Consider the following 17,050-nt stretch of genomic DNA (forward strand, 5'->3'; position numbering starts at 1 on the left):
TTTGTATGCAGAACAGTCGTGAAGAATTTAAAGCCCTGATGACAGATCCCCAGTGGAGGGTTAGCTCCACTGAATCACAGGGCAGCATGGCTCGCCGTGCTATGGCAAACGTCACCTCTGATTCTCATCCTCTGGTGGTGGTCGATAGTGTCTCGCCCTACTTCCATGTGCCTCTTTTACATGGCTTACTAGTTGTCCCTCCAGGTAAGCTTCGTGCTATCTTTCCGCCCACTGGGTAAAAGAAAAGTCTCCCTACTTTCTGCATTCCCTCCCAATTTCTATACCCTGTCGTTCCTCACAAGATGTGACTCTCGCTCTTATTTTCCCCTTAGATTATAAAAATCATTAATTTTTGTTTCCTCCATGCCTAGTTTACATGACCTTCTGTTGCCTTCAGCTGTCCAAATGTTCTTAGTGTGCAAGTGGATGTCGAGGGCAGAGGTTCTCTTGGGTTGAAGAACATCAGACCCCTCCAGGATGCTGTCCTCCTGCTGCTGATGCGCCCTACCTCTGCACGCCTTTACCTTTCTGCCTCAGTCTCCTCATCTTTAAAATACAGGTGGTAGTATATTTTCCATTACCCAAGGAATTCCATCAAAAAGTGTGGTGGTGCAAATGGAAAATGGGGCCAAGCAGACTTAGCACATTTTACTTTTGGCATTGGAAAGTTCAAAATGTGTGTCAATGTGTTAGAAAAGGAAATAATTCAATTGATATGCCAATTAATGTCTTTGTTAGCAATATTTAAAGGAATTAGTACCACTTCATTTTATTGAAATCGCACATTTTAAAGTAATACCAAATGAGGATCACTTGATAATTTTTATCCTCATGTTATTGGACCATTGCTTTCAATCTGTGATCTGTGGATTTTATTGTTATGTGATTATTTCCCAGGGGGTTGATGAAGAATAACTTTTAGAAACAAGCCTATTATCAGTAGCTTTATCTTTCCTGTTTAGAGATCTCACATGTCCATTGGAAAATAGTTGGGGGCATGTAAACCGAAAATATTTGAAAAACATTGCAAATGTATGAAAAATCTGAGAAACCCACTATCGTAAGGTACTATTACAATTTTAAAGGATAGAGAAAGAGATTGGAAATATTATGATGAAGCAAAATATTTCCAGCTAGGCTATACAGGATTAAAATGTAAGGATTAAAGCACTATATCTCATGTTTCAGGAAATAAAATGATTTATTGCTCAGGTCAGGAAGATGTTTCCCATGTAGTGCATGACTTTACAATGAGTTGCTTATGAATCATATCACCCTTATTTCATATATATTTCATTTTACAAAAATCTGATTGTGGACTTTCTGGCAAGCTCATCCAAATGTAGCTGTACTTGCTGTGTAAAATTTGCAGGATATTATGAAGAGCTGGGAAGGAAAAAAATAACTTTTAACACTGATTTTTGCTTTGTTTCCAAACAGTGATGTTTCCACTTTGTATGATTGTTGTTGTGAGAAGAATAATTTGTTATTTTAAATTGAGAGTGGATTCACAATTAAAATGCATGTGTGTTTAATATACACTAAGTAGCTGCTATACTAGTTTTACCAAAATGCAGTACTGTATCAGTTGTTTTGATCAGGGTACGGTTGAAAATTCCATTCAAATCCAAAATATGGAAGGTTAATTTAAAGATCTGTAACTTGATTTTTCATCTGGTTTACATTGACATAACTCTATTGACTTCAGAATAATTGTTATTGATTTTCATCAGTATAAGCTAAAGGAAACTCTGGACTTCTTCCCTTAGAAAAAGGGGATGTTGCTTTGTTTTTTAATTTCAGCTTGTTACAAAAGTGGAAAAGCTTCTCAGAGATTGGAAATTATGAGCAATGTGGATTTTCAGGCAATCAAAACATTTTAATGATCTCATTAAATGTATCATTTACAACATATATATGTTAAAAGAAATATGTTCCTTTGGGTTAGTAGAAGCACTGGGTACATAATGTGTTTGAACATGTTAGGCTTCCACTAGAATCTATGCCAGAACTGTAGAAACTTGGAGAAAAAAAAAAAAACAAACCACCCTTTTTCTTGTGCCAGCATCTTTAGAGACAGAAACCTTTTTATCATATTTTATGCAAAATGAAAAAAAAGATGTTACGGCATCTTGATAGGCTGCTTGGACTGCATCTCAGCTGATAGATATGTTGCTATTAAGTGCTATCAGATTGACTGTTATTCTGTGATATTACTAGGTTTAATGATCGATTTTATTATGCATGAAACAACTAGTGTTTATAGAGGGATAGCAGTCTTCCTAAGACTGCAATTTTGTCACCTGTTGAGTTTTGTATGTAGCATTGAGAGCTTGGAAAAGGAGGGTTGTTGAAGAGAAATAGTTACTATAACAATGGCTCTTAAAGCTGCTTCATCCATTTGGCTACCTTTTATAAATCACAGATTCCAGAGAAAAACACCTACTTCAAACAGCCAGTTTCCTGATGATACACAAAAGGTGAAACCCCAGTGCTGATAAAAGGAACGGGGTACTAATGCAGAGACCCAGATTTTTTTTCTCGGAGCTTCCAGCTTTGGAAGTGTAGGTGCGTTGAGAGCGTGCTTCCTAAAGCAGTAGTTTTAAATACATATTAACGAGAGGTGTGTCCATCTTTCAAAACTGTATCTTTGCCAGATGTAGGCAGCGTCCTTCTCAGAGGGATGAGCTGTGCGACCTGTTTTCCACCCTGAGCCAGGCAGTGCAGCGGGCGACAGGCCTGAGCTGGAGAGCAGAAGCTATTGCATTATACCTCTGCTATTTCTTTTTATTGTAGTATTGTTCCTATAGTGGCTTGCTGACAAGTTATATGTTTTACAGATCAGGTCTGCTTGATGAGGAATCCTTGCTTAAAATAGTATCTAGGATAAATCGGGTTTGTAAATCAGACCTTATGGTTCCTATTGGAATGCTAATGATCTCAGAGGGAGGGCTTGGGTTTTGAAAACAAATCTAAGCTAATGCCCAGGGTTCCTGAAAGAGCTGTTAATATAATGAAAATTCATGTTTAAGGCCTCTTTTAAAATGTAAAAACTTGTCAGGCACTGCTCAACCAAGGCTGTTTGTAACTGCTGAAATGTGCGGACACACCAAAGCATCCTTTGCAACATCTGGACAGATCTCTGCTGTTCCAGTACAGCAATTCCAGTGCTGTCAGTAGCGACACAAACCAGAGCATACTGTGGCCCATCGTGGTTTGGATGTATTTGCTGCATAGATAACTATGCAAGGCAGTTAGCCCAGCATGCTTGGCCCTACTGAGGGAGAAAGAATGACTCTCCTCTTGGTTACTGTAGGATAGTGAGCTCCCAGAACAGTGCTACCCTCATACATTTTGAAAGTGTTCAGATAAGTCAAAATACATCATCCATTTAATAGAGTTTTGATCACTCCACGTTCATTCGTGCTAGGTGTGAGAGTGAGGTGTGTTTTACAAAATCTCTCTGAACTGAGGAAGTAGTACAAAGCCAGGAGACAAATGTGGGACTCGGACATCTCTCTTCCCCACCAATGTAAGCTAGTTTGTGTTGCTACTACCAACATGTTTCCACATGAATTAGTAATGTTAGTAGCATAATAAAGTAGGCCTTATTCAGCTGTGATAGCTGGTGGCATTTTAGCTGCTGCAACATCCTGATCCGATGAAAATCGACATAAAGGGTGAAGTGGTTAACACACCAGCAGCAGTAACTGGCCATTCTATAGAGGAAAATGCTCTTGTAGGTTCAACATTAGCAAGTCCTCAATACCTCCTGAGGAAGAAGGAAGCTAACCACTTCTGTGTCTCAAAAGGTACTTTGTATTCAGTTATATAAAGATATCTGTAGCACTCCGCATAGACCTTTTAGATAGAATCATTCCTGAGGAAAGAGACATTACGTCTGCCAAGTTTCAGGCCAAAGCAAGATTTTATAGCCTGATTGCAAACCCCTAGGACAGGGCTTTATAATGGAAATGCTGACACAGCCTTAACTATTTTGTATGACTCCAGTGGGCATCAGCTTAAATTCTTGTTATGATGTGCATTTAATGGCATGGGATCAAACATATAGTGTAATGGGATATTTTAAGATACTGTTTGAAGAGAATCAGTATTTAAACATTGTTTATGAACCATATCATTTAAATGCTTCTGAAATGTGCCATTCAGTCCTTGGTTGCATGAAAAAAATTTCTACTCGCGTTTCTCAGAATGAACAGTAGCATAGTTTTCTTCCGCAACTTTAATGCTGAGGCACTTCCAGGAAGAGGGTTGGTATTATTTTGTTGAACCCTTACTGGAATATTTCTGGAAAATAAAGGTTTTAGTTTTTCACTGTGGTGCTCTTTAATTCTTCATTTCAGCCTTTTGAATTATATTCTGATTTTTGCTTGGAGATCTTTGAAGATAATTTTTCTCCAGTTATCGGTGACTCTGCAAGAAGACAGCAGTTACTAGTATTTGCTGTGTTGTGCTAGATGAATCTGCTTTTTCTTGTGCGGTATCTTTCATACATTTCAAGATAAGTTGATAGCATAAGTCCCATCTCACACACACACAACCTAATACGCTTTTTTGTGTGTGTGCTGAGGAAGTGGTTGCTCCAAAATGAAAGCTGACATTCATTAGTCATGCAAGTTGACAGTAAAACTTGCTTTAATGTAGATGATGAGTAGAACTCTCACTGCTTTTACTGCAAATGGGAATGTAGCGTTGAAAGCGGCCACTTTTGCTTATTACTCAGTTGGAGTCTGGAACATAAAGCCATATACTTTATCCTAGAAAAAAATGCTTCTCCCTCAACTGTTATTTACTGAATAATAATGCTAACTGAAACTGTTTCAGTGCAGAAGGTTAGGAAGTTTCAGAGCAAATCCTAATAAGTTTGTGTAATAATTTGAGTCTATTTTTTAATTATTTAGTAATAATCTGTGTGAAGATCTCAAAGCACTTTGATAATGTAAAAAATGGAAACAGTCTTTGGAGAAGTGCCAGTCTGAGTAAGCCAAAGAGACTCTGTCGCTGGTTTCTGTTAAGCCAGAACTCCACTCCCGCTGCAAGCCCGTCCAGCCAGGAACAGGGGAACCACAGTACTTTGCTTTCAGAAATGGCAATAGCAGAGTCACTGTGTCGGTCCTGTGGTTTGCACTGGTTTATCTTTGGGATAATCATATTTCTCCTGGTGAGTATGCAGGGTGCAGTTTGGAAGAAGGGCTTGGGCTTTCATCCTGCAGTTGACTCATTTGTCCAATTTTTGAGGAACATTGCTATAAAAACTCTCCAGTATATTTTATTTCAGAAATTTTGCAAGTCACACTATATTGTAAGCTTCCTTTATACATGAACACTTTTTCAGGGTACATGGAAATGACGTGATTTTCATCCTTTAAAAAAACAAGCATAAACTAATGATATATTCTAAATGGCTAATAACTGGAGTTCCAATTAGTTCAGCAGCTGACAAAAAATTAAAATTCTATCTTATTCCTGTGGTAAGGTCTGAATTATTTAAATGCTTCGTTCCACATGGTTCTTATAGGTGCGCTTTTTTTTTTTACTTTCAGCAGAGTCAAATGACACAAAAAGGTACTGTAGTGCTCTTGACTTTACAGGAAAAATTAGTAGTCTGAAAAATTACTTCAACATTATTTAATAATTTTGCAGCAGCCTATCATTTGTTTCACAGGAAACAGAAAATATTGAGATGCATATCTCAAGAGCAGAGTTCCATAATGAAAAAACCTATATATGTGCATTGAATGTACAATCTGCACTATTTAGGACTTTTGAAATTTGCTAAGAGCATTTTACAAGTGCAGTAATTTTCACCAACTTTCCTGCTTTCCATCAGGATGAGGTATCATCTGTCACCACTCAATCTTTCTTTTTTTTAATTTTTTTTTTTGCTATTAAAAAGGCATGTAATTTTAATTTTTTGGCCCATTAGTGTGCAAATGCCATTGGGCTTGTTTAGCCTGAACTCATGGTCTAAATTCAAATCCCTCTGCTTTTGCAGAGACTATTAACCACCTTTTAGAAACACAGCTGTCATAATCTAAAAATCAAGATATGAAAATAACTAGAAACAAATATTATTTAAAGCAACTCTACAGGGAGCAGAAATGGGTACACAAATTTTCCAGAGCAATACAGTGAACAAAATATGGAAATATGATAAAATACTGTACAGCCTTCAACAGATGAAGTTGAAATCACAATTTCATGATCTCACTGAACCTGGGGGACAAAGAATCCCAAATAACTAGAAAAGTAGAATGCATTTAACCAGAACAGTCCTTTGGAGAATATGTAGTATTTGGATAGTCTCCTTTTTTTTTTTTTTTATTGATGAACTAATTTATTTAGATATATGCATTCCTTAAAAAAAAATTATAAAAAAGAAAAAAGAAATGGCAACAAAAAACTTGAGGGTGGTCTAAGATGTCTCTCTTCTTTATGTAACCTTTTGCATTTTGTGTTTAAGAACTGACATTCCAAATGATTTTCTTTGGCTTTATGCCTGGACTGAATACTGAGGCAGCAAATTAGGAATGCTTAAGAAGTCCCACAAAGAAAGATCTTTGCTGTGAAAGTGCAGCTAATGTGACACTTGCACTGGAAGCTTCTTAGCCTACTCAAATGATAAAAGATGCCACGGGTCTAGCTGGTGTGAGGGGAGTGAATGAAGACTGAAAGCACCATGCGCAGAGCTATACAAGGTGTTTCTTGTGGCCAGTTATCTGCCACTGTGACTCTGTGCTGATACTACCTCTTATTTCTATTCCAGGGGCTAACTTTGTTACTCGAAAAATTAGCCGATCAGTAGCAAAGATTCACCTCGGACAGCTGGATTGTTTCAGCCTGGGCAATCTGGATGCTAAGAGAGACTGGGGCCATGCCAGGGACTATGTTGAGGTAAGCTGTGGGCCACGTGCCTTTTCCTGAATTGTCTTCATGGTGGGGATAATGCTTATTTCTGTAACTTCAGGCCATGGTCCATGGAGGGCTATCTCAAGATGTTTTTGCATATTGAGGCCTCTTAACTTTGTCTTGCTCTTGATTTCAGACTAGGGAATTTAGCAACACAGCAGTCTACCCCAGGCATGACCAGAGCATGAAAATAAATCTTTGGGTTTACATTCCTTGACTAAATTCCTTGGGGAAGGGGGCTGACTATAAAGTGGATCTATTCTAGAGTATTTCTCCTATTGTTTTGACAAATTTTATGACCAATATTAAGATTGCAGCAAGATGCAGTATGACCTGAAGCCAAAGATCCTGCTGAAGGTTGGTGGCCTTTGTTACAATGAGGCAAGATGATGTATGTATTAATGATCAAAGGTCTAGCTGGTTATGCATTAGAAAGAAGCATCACAACATAGTTGTGATGGCACTTATTGCAACACATATGCCTGCATCTAGTGTTTGAAATGTTTTCATAGTCAGGATTTGTTTCTAATTTTATTCTGTGCATCTACTTAAGCAGACAAACAAACAATACCCCTGTATTGTATTACAAGGAGACATGAATGACCATGTAGGAAATATTGTCTTTTCCCCAGGAGACCTTTGTCCCCATTTTGGTGCTTAAAGATTTCCTGTGGTCATTGGACTATTTCTGTCTTTTAATAATTCCTTGCTGGGAAACCGGATTTGGCTTCACCATTCATTGATGTAGTTTAAAAAGATGATGACTGTTTGTTTTGTTTTTCTATATCACAAAGTAAGAAGTATTTCAGTAGGAAGAAGTCTGATTTGGGATTTTTATTGTAAACTGGGATTTAAAAGGTAAAATAAAAGCTGAGGTCTCAAATCTTGTTTACAGTCAAAAAGAAACAGCAAGAAAACAAAATTGTAATACCACAATATAAACTTTTGTTCTGGATGATATTAAAAAAAGTAAACAGCCATATTGCCTTGGCATCCAAAGGATTACATCAAGCAAGCAAAGAAGGTGATTTTTGGCAGCCGGATATAAATATAGTTGGCTTTTAGTTTTGCATTGCATTTGCATGTAAGGTGGTAAGGGCACTATGAATGTCATGACTATGCCTCCATGAGTATTTTTATATTTGTGGCTACAACAGTAGTTGAAGAAGTTAATCCAGTAAACCATCCCAATCATCTTTTTAATGGATAAAACTATAGTCAAGAGTGTTCATAAAGTCAGTTACCAAGTCTCAACTGAAAGGAAGTAAAAGATAAGCCAAATCAAATGATCAGTTGCATGAACATAATGAGCATAATTTGCTGACAGGCATTGGATATTCCATAAATACTTTGGCTATTTTATTCCAAAATGACGTGCACCGGATCATAAATCATGGGATGAATTCTGATGTCTTCTTCCACAAGGGAAATCCAGAATAACCCTCTTGTGCCTAGTGGGTCAGACCCTTGTCCTGTGTTCAAAAGGAAAAAAAAAAAAAAAAAAAAAAAAAAAAAGAAGGAAATGAGAACAAGCCTATCCAGAAGAATGACTAGCTTTCAAGGCCTTTGGCCTCCAGAAGGAATATAGTTGTCCGAGGTCTACAGCACGAACACATGTTTGTTGTGTAAGTAGCATTCCAGACCTTTCAGCTACACATTTTGGGCCTGTCCCAAAATCTTCTGGAAAGAATTCCTCACTAAAATATAGTTCATCTTGAGTATTTCTCTTCCCGGAGAGGTATCCCTTCGGATAATGGGAGAGTTATTATCAATTCTCTAATTCCCTGAATATTGTGGAAATGTGGTTACAGGCAGTGTTCTAATGGCTAAAAAAGAGAGTAACTTTAAACTGGAAGTAAACAATTATTTGAGGCTTTAATGGACTGGAAAGTAGGGTTTAGAGATTTAACGTTGTTCAAATAAATACATAGTATGTTAGAAAGCATGATCGTATTTACAAGCATTTGGGGAGCTTCCTTAAGCATATGGCTGAACACATAGGGATATATCTTATCCTCTCCATATGTACTTTTAAATCCCATCGATATTAATACAAGTAACACATGTGCATATGGACTAGACCATGTACTGTGTTTTCTTTCTCCTTATTTCCTTATTAGGGATAATAATAAAACCATAAATACATTCCTTTTTGTTGTTTTATAAAACATTATGGGTCAATTCCTGATCTCATGAAAGTTGATGACCAAACTCCCATCGACTTTGTGGAGAGATCGTATCCTGTATGAATTGGAGTGGAGAACGTCTGACAGTTACAAAGCAGAAGCAGAAGTCAGGACTCTTGAGCTTTGATCACATGCGTTCATCTGACTGCCACTGTGATTTTGGGCAAACGCTTCTGTATACTGTAAAGCATGGAAGCGCATGCCTGCACTGAAGCATGTAGATGCCCACCAGGGGATGGGCTGCCAGCATGCTCGGTGCTAGCTGTGGGTTGAAGTCAGCTTTTGTAGCAGATGATTCAGAAGTTTGATGCTTAAACATAGATTCATATCAGGGGAGAAGAGTTGGAATGTCTGTTTGAGTAGGTTTTTGAGTTGGGGCCTGAACTGCCACCTGCAGGAACTGAAAATCAGGTACAGCAGCATTGTGCTTGTGAATGAAAAACGGGAAGTCTCACTCACTAGAAAGAAAGGTTTCCATTCAGTGTTTGAAGAGAACAAAATAGAAGTAGCCATTGAAAATTTGGGGGAGGGGGGAAGTATTAGTTTTATCCTAAAACTTTATTAGTAACTCTTAACATTTTTGCAGAAATTCCTGCTGCCTCTTACTCCCCCTTTCTCTGTTTTTACTATACTGTGGTCTAGCACAAGTCTCATGGGATGGTATTAGAGATGACGATCAATGACACTGAGTTGGAAGAGAAAGAACAATATATCAGTGCTGTTGATATATGAATATTCTGTGTGCTAATTTGTTTTGTGAGGTTAACTTATACCTTTTATTTGTTGTAGAAAGTTCCAGTAAACCATCTGCTAGGTATTTTCAAATATTGGTACAATAGTAAGACTTAACAGTCTTGACTCATTTCTATGCCATTTATAAAACACAAGGCATCATACAAATTCCCTCAGACTCTCACCCAAGAGTCTTACTTCAAATAAATATAGAATCTCAGAAACATTTAACTTGGACCATTAAAAAAATGTCCATCAATCCATCACTAGTTGGTTGTGGTTTTTAATTTCCTACATGCTAAATTCTGTAAATGAAGTTGTGAAGTTATATCTGCAACTGAAACCTTAAAATGTGGTTGTTCGGGTTGTACTAGACACATTTATTTGTAAAGATGTAAAGGGAAAGCCAACAAATAGAACATAGTCATGTTGGAAAGAGGCTCCGCGAAAAAGAGCAAGTTCATATTACAGTTTAACAGCTGAAGCTTTTTTTTCCTTTCCTTCAATTTCCTCTATCACCTGCTGATGCTCAGGTTGCCTTCTGCAATTGCAGTGCTCACACCTTAGTGTTCTGCAGAGAGTAGAAATACTGCACTGATGAATGCTGTGGAAAAGCCTGTCAATGTATATCTTACAAAAGTAAAAAAACAAGTCAAAGGTAACAGTTTTAATAGTCTTTAAGTATTTGTAGAGATCAGAAAGATTTTCTTTTGTCTTCAGTAGAAATCCACCAGTATTTCAAGTGATAATTACAGAGGACTCATAATTGGGTCATAATTGGCTCCAATTCAATTAATTACAGGTCTAGTCAAATGCTTAAAATTATGCATGTGCCCAAATTCATGGTGAAATCAGGGACCATTTGATATTCTAAATGTATGGCAATTAGCTTCCATTATATTTAAATAATGTAAAAAAAAAAAAAAAAAAAAACAACAAAGCAAAATGAACAGTTTATAAATAAGTAATATAGTGAGCATAAGGACCAAGCACATAAGAAACTGTTCAAAGAGAGACTTTCCATCTTACTTTTTTTTTCTTTAATTGGAACTGGTGCTGATTCATACTTTACTTTGTGATTAAAATACACAAGAAAATGCACATTTTTATTGTCTTAAACCATTTGGTGCGTGTTGAAATTGAGATAGTAAAATCTAATCTACAGTGATGCCTTCTGCATTTAAATCTCCAGTCAGCATCACCTGGTCTTTTATTCATGATTCTTCTATTCACTCTTCTAATAGGTAGAGACTGACTCTTGGAGACAGCTGCTACCATTTCTGTTGTGGGAAATCCCTTCTTGTACGTTTGTGTGTGCATTTAAATATAAAAACTCTTGCCAGACAGAATTATTTAAAATTTTACTTTACTCTTGTGCATAAGAAAAGGATTCAGCCAGCAGGACTGTTGGCCAAGGCATTTCTAGTTCTGTTTTGTTGTTTTCTTGTAGCATTAAGGATGTGTTGTCTTTTGAGATACGTTTTACCTTAGTCTGATGAGGCTTTGAGTTTTTTCTGACACATCCTTTCATCAGCCCCGCAGAATACTTGCTTGTGAGAGTTTTGATTTGTTGAGGATTGTTGGTTATAAAACGAAAGTCAGTTATATCTGTCTGTGTAACTATGAATACCTCACATAGGTATGAGATTGGCTCATGAACTTAAAAGACCTGCTTTTAAATTAGGATTGCCCTTTTGTTATGGACTGAAGTGAAAAATGTTTTTCCCTTTTTACTGCTTAGTTTTTATGCTCAAAGTTAATCACTTCTAATAAAAGTTAGGTAATAATTTTAAACCCTCAATACTGGACTTCTTTGAGTATGAGGGTAAAGATTTTTGAGGCATCCAGGTACTCAAGTGTGTTTTGTGTATTTCCGAATGAGAACTTTTTCTTTCCATCAGCTTGCTTGAGCTGGGATAATTAATGGCTCTATTAAGCCAAATTGATCTTAAAATTATATCCAATCTGCTCTGATTGATGTGATGATCCACTGAACTGATTATCTTATTGGTGCCATCGAGGTGAAGTAATTGTGAGAGCAGCAGGGCTTGTATGAACCTTTAGGAGAAAAGTTTGATAGACTGCTCCTGTGGAACAACTACTGAACATTCATAAAACTCTTGACAGGTGCTTGCTGAAGCAATATCTTTTCTAGAAGCATGTGTGTCAGAGACAATGACTATTCCACCTTACTTCCTTTCTAATAGTTTAAAAATCTGTTGTCCTTTTTATAAGATGTAGAACTAATCTGCCAATGGCAGATTATTCTTTGTTTTCCTCATGTAAATACTTTGGACATGTGGAGGTATGTTGTGTTCAGGATAAAGGAAGTCACATTTGACTATGATAGTATGTTCAATCATCCATGCAAATAATGGTCCAGTTCTCAGGATATAGTACAGCCACTGTAAGCGGCCACAGCACAGATGACTGGTCTTAAACGAAAGATGCCAAATCGCTTTGTGAAGTTCACCCAGCACTGACCCAAGGGCAAGGGCATTTGCAATAAAGCCACTTCTTCGTGACACAATGAGAGTGCTGGCACAGCAGGTACAAGAAGAAGTAAAGAAGATTGTCTTCCCTCTGGCTGAGTCTATAGGGAAAAGACTTAGATAAGTGGATTGCCAGGGTCAATTCATGATGCCATTGTTTTACTAAATTATTTGCATATGTTGCACCTCAATGGAAATGTTCCAACCCTACAAAAGAGTTCAAGTCTTGATATGAGGTGGTAGATGGCATCACTGGCCACAAAACAGACGTCTCCCCAGCATCTCTCTCATGCAGAATCAAAATCGGATCTCGTGAGACTGCATTGTCTTTTCTTTTTCTTTATTGCTGTCCAGATAGGCTCCATCAGGCTCCCTGGGCTCAGTAAGCCGGCTGTGGTACCACTTGACTTCTGGCTTCAGAAACTACTCTTTTAACTCTCTGATTTTAGTTAAGAACTTGGGCATCAGACTTTGAACATTTTCTGCAAGGCTATTTCTGAGCAGTACCAAAATGAACTGTCACAAATGATAAGCATATAGTGAAGCTCTCCTCAGTGTACATTTCTTCTTCATTGTCCCATGCAAGCAGAAAAAAAGTTGATATTTAAATAACGATGTTTTCTTTCAGTTAGAGCATGATTTGATGCCAGCAAAATGTAGGCATAATTCTCAAACTTCTTCTTTCAGATTTTGAAAATATGGGCAAACCTTCCTTTATGAGTAGAGAACATGTTTTAGAACAACTGTGATAGTAAAGTTTTCCTTTTTAATGCTAAATAAAAGCTTACATTTTGGCAAATAAGGCTGCACAATAAAAGAGCTTATAATGTGTTTCTTTCAGAGCATGTAGTGTAGATTAGGCTTCTTGACTATTAGAAATAGTTGCAATTCCCAGCAGAATAACATACTATCATCTTAATTTTACTCACGTAGATGATGTCTGCATTAAAGAAAAACAAAACAAAATGAAGTCTTTCATTGTTTTTGAAAAGCTGAAGTCTGTAAATAATGTGCTTCTAAATAACTGCAGCATAAGTGAGAAAATTCAAATATGGATGATTTTGTGGAAATTATTTTCGATTTCATGTATTCTAAGAGGTGCATGTGTGTGCTATTTTCTCTAAGTTTGATATGATTGCTAATAAGAGATTGAACAAGAAAGTAAGTAGTTTATTACAGTAGACAGGAATGGTCTCCATATTTAAAACATAAAAATGAGGAAAGGAAAGGGTTTTAATTACAATATGTAGGTGTTCTGTCTAATGCACGTCATATGGTATTGATTTCCAGCAGCAGTACCTACTGTAAGTGTTGCTGTTAGACCTTTTCCTTTCAGAAAACTATCCTGATCTATTTCAGAACTACAGCACCATTTCCCCCTTTTTATTTTCCTGCAGCCATTTTTTATGTGAGGGGAATATAATTGTAAAAAGATTTTTTCTTATTTACATAAATTTTCCTTTAGCTTTCTTTTTCACCACTTTTGTGTTTGACCTATTAGTGTTTTTAGGCTTTACAAAGCCAAAAAAGTGCTTTCCTCAGCAAAACCATCTGGTTTAGTTTCCTGTGCCTCAACAATGATATGTGTATTATTATCAAGGCCACCCCGGTGGTTTTCTAAGTCGTCTTGTTACAGCGGTGGTCTTACAATTCAATTGGAGTGATGGAAAGGTTAGACTAAGGCTTCTTTCAAGTATAGGGTTTCCGGATTGATAAATTATGTATTGTTGTCATATTTCTGAGACTGACTTATTGTGCCATTGTAGCTTGAATGCAGTTTCTCTTCGAATAACACAACTACAAGAGTCCTCCTGGCAAATTCTGCTTTTGTAGCATGTTCTTCTTGTAGAATACCAAATTAAGGCACTTTCTAGAAGTAACTTTAAAAGCGTGCTGTGTTCCCGTTATTTTAGTTTTCTGCTCTGTCTGGCAATGTGTGGAAAAACAAGTAAAATTATGACAGGGTCCATGTTTAGGAGCTATGCTTATACTTGTGATAGAATCAGAAGTAAACATACGGTTGCCAGCAGGGAGACTATATAATGCAGTATATATACCATCATTGCAATCTCCGTCAGTGCATGCTGCAGGACAATGTTTACTCATTAGCAGGTGGCAATATAACAGAAGCGTGAAAGCAAACCAGACTTTTTTAAAAAAGGTCTGTTCCACCTTCCAGTCAGTCTTGTGGTGGTTTTAACTTCGGGCGACTGCAGATGAGACTGTGGGAAAGAGATGAATCTCACGGGGGAGACGGGATTGCCTGGACCCAGGGAGTGAGTACACCAGCCAGCCTGCTCGAGGCTGCAGCTGCGCCTGGAGGGAAACCACTGCCCCGTCACGGGGTGGAGCGTGTTCACCATAAAGTGAGTCTTCACAAAATTTAACAGCAAAGGTCTCACAAGTCCCTCTTGAGTGTATGTAAACTGTCATTTTTTTAAAATTTTTTTTTCCATTTTAGTCCACACAAAGTTTATGAATTGGGCAAGTTCGGGGTGAATTTGATGGAAATGTTCTCATAAACATTCTCTAGCCCTCAGCATGCAAAATTTCAAGTACTTACTGTACAACAAGGCAACCCTGAGTTCATGGAAAAAAAATTATTGAGGTTTATGGGGGAGTTAATACAAATGAAAAGTATTCTTTAATCAGCTGAATCACTTCAATTGACATTTTTCCTTCTTTTCTTTGCTCTTTTTCCTATCATGGGGGGAGGGGGAGAGAACCACAAAACAACCAGGTGTGTCTACCTTTGAACTCAGAATTTTTTTTATTCAGTCAGATGGTATTTGGCAACATTTTAAAGAACAGGAAGCAGCATCTTTTATTGGTAAATGTTAGGCAACATTAATAACAGGTACTGCTACCAGCCCCACCTGTAATAACCCAGATAGTTTCTCTTTATTAACTAATCTATGATTTACAGATTTATTTGAATCTTAGATTAATGCACCACATTCTGAGAAAGCTGTAGAGCATAGTTGGTTTTAATTTTAATAAGGGAAAAAAAATCCCTTAAAACAGATCATTAAAATTTAATGAGGACATTTTTAAAACCCCATAATGGTTCAATTTACACTGGAAGTCAAAAATAGTTAATGGTGTTGTTATGTCTGTGTGGTAACATCCTCACTATACAGTAATTGTTTTCATTTGAAATGAAGCCAGTAAAACATCATGGGCAGTGCATTCCCAGAACCAAAGTTTTTAGCCCTCCAACAATTTCAGGTCATTCCAGTGAAAGAAGAAATATTTCAGAGGATAAATTAAAATGTCAGGGCTCACTTTTATTGTACTCTAGCTGTTAATATTCTGTGCATTATTAAGAAGACTGGTTATCAGCAGAGTGACTGTTCTTTCCTGATCTGGGTACGGAAAAAAAATACAATTTTTTTGTTAGTTTGAGTGGGAAACATTCCCCAAACCCACAGGGTGCACTTAATATGCCACTTTTAGTTTTAGCAGAAATACTTGAATTTTAGCTGTAGGTGTTTTTGGATGAAGCCTTGACCTAACAACCAACATTAATGGTCCAAAGATAGAGCAGCTGAACTTTCCAGTTGGCCTTCTTTGGCCGACATTAAGCTTCCCCTGGGGACGGTTGACTTGGTTACCAGGTTAAGTATGTGAAGAAAGCTTATTGCTGTCATGTGCTTGACTCCTCTCTCTCTTCCTCTCAAAATCCATGCGATTTCTGCAGCAAGAGCAATTGTTTGTTTCCTCAGGAGTATGAGGAGTGTTATTTGCAGGGTAGGTGAGTGACGCTGGTGTTTTCTTATCCCCTGTCCCCAGTCAGCTCAACTGTGTGGCTGGGCTGGATTTGCCTGCAGCCACGGAAGTGGAGAATGAAGTAAACAGTGGATCCCTGACATTGTCCCATGCCTGCAGCTTACATGAGGGCTGTGCAAAACAGCTGGCAGCTCCCTCAAACCCTCCCAGTGCTTCCTCCTCCGTGCAGGTCGAGGCTGACTGGTGCAGGGGAGCCCAGCAGCTGTCCTTCTCCGCATGCCCTGCTGATGCACAGGGCAACTCCTGGTGCTAACAACCTTGGTGGCCATTTCATTGCTTCTAGTGAAATAAGGATTTTGGTGGTGTTTCTTAAGCGAGTAGGCCAATGTATCTGCTTTCTACATCTTCTGTTGTGCAGTGGGATTAAAGGATCTCTGGCATTGGATTTGAGGAAGCAAAATTAGGGGATCCCTAACTATTCATATAAAATATTGTCTATCTGCAAGGACAAATTATTAGGGTTTTTTTCTAGAGTTGAATGCAGTCTAGGCACATTTTGCCTAGCCTAGTCTCTCTACTTCAATAGCATTAGAAAATCGGGGCAAACTCAACCATCCGAAACCTCAAAAAAATGTGACCTCCAGCTAGGACCCCCTGCTGTGAGCTGTTGCCTGAACTGCTGGGTCCATAGGAGTGTTGGGTGTTGAGCTGACTTCTTATTGCACCGATGTTACTTACATTCATGTTGTTTTTCTATTACAAGAACAGGCACCATTATGAAAATATGTTTACTGTCTAACTCTACTCTTAATAACAAGCTTTGTACTTCTTAGAAGCTGATATTTCTAGTGCAAATTGTGTGTTATTATTTCTTGATCTGCAAATGGGTTTGATTTTTTTTTTTTAATGTCAAAAGAGATTTTCTTTCTTCCAAATGCACTTTACAGATTTCTTTAAGGAGCAGTAAATTGCATTAGTAGA

The 17,050-nt window shown here is 37.6% G+C and overlaps 1 protein-coding gene across 1 annotated transcript in view; it reads left to right on the plus strand.

Moving 5' to 3' along the window:
* The window catches only part of GMDS (GDP-mannose 4,6-dehydratase), a 430,504-nt gene that overhangs the window by 192,087 nt on the left and 221,367 nt on the right, over positions 1-17,050 (plus strand). Inside the window, exon 7 of the mRNA XM_030041899.2 lies at positions 6,788-6,915. Within this exon, the coding sequence (XP_029897759.1) occupies positions 6,788-6,915 (128 nt within the window). The remainder of the gene's footprint in view (positions 1-6,787; positions 6,916-17,050) is intronic.

The sequence above is a fragment of the Aquila chrysaetos genome, chromosome 18, assembly GCF_900496995.4.
Source record: "Aquila chrysaetos chrysaetos chromosome 18, bAquChr1.4, whole genome shotgun sequence".
NCBI classification, from domain to species: Eukaryota; Metazoa; Chordata; class Aves; order Accipitriformes; family Accipitridae; genus Aquila; species Aquila chrysaetos.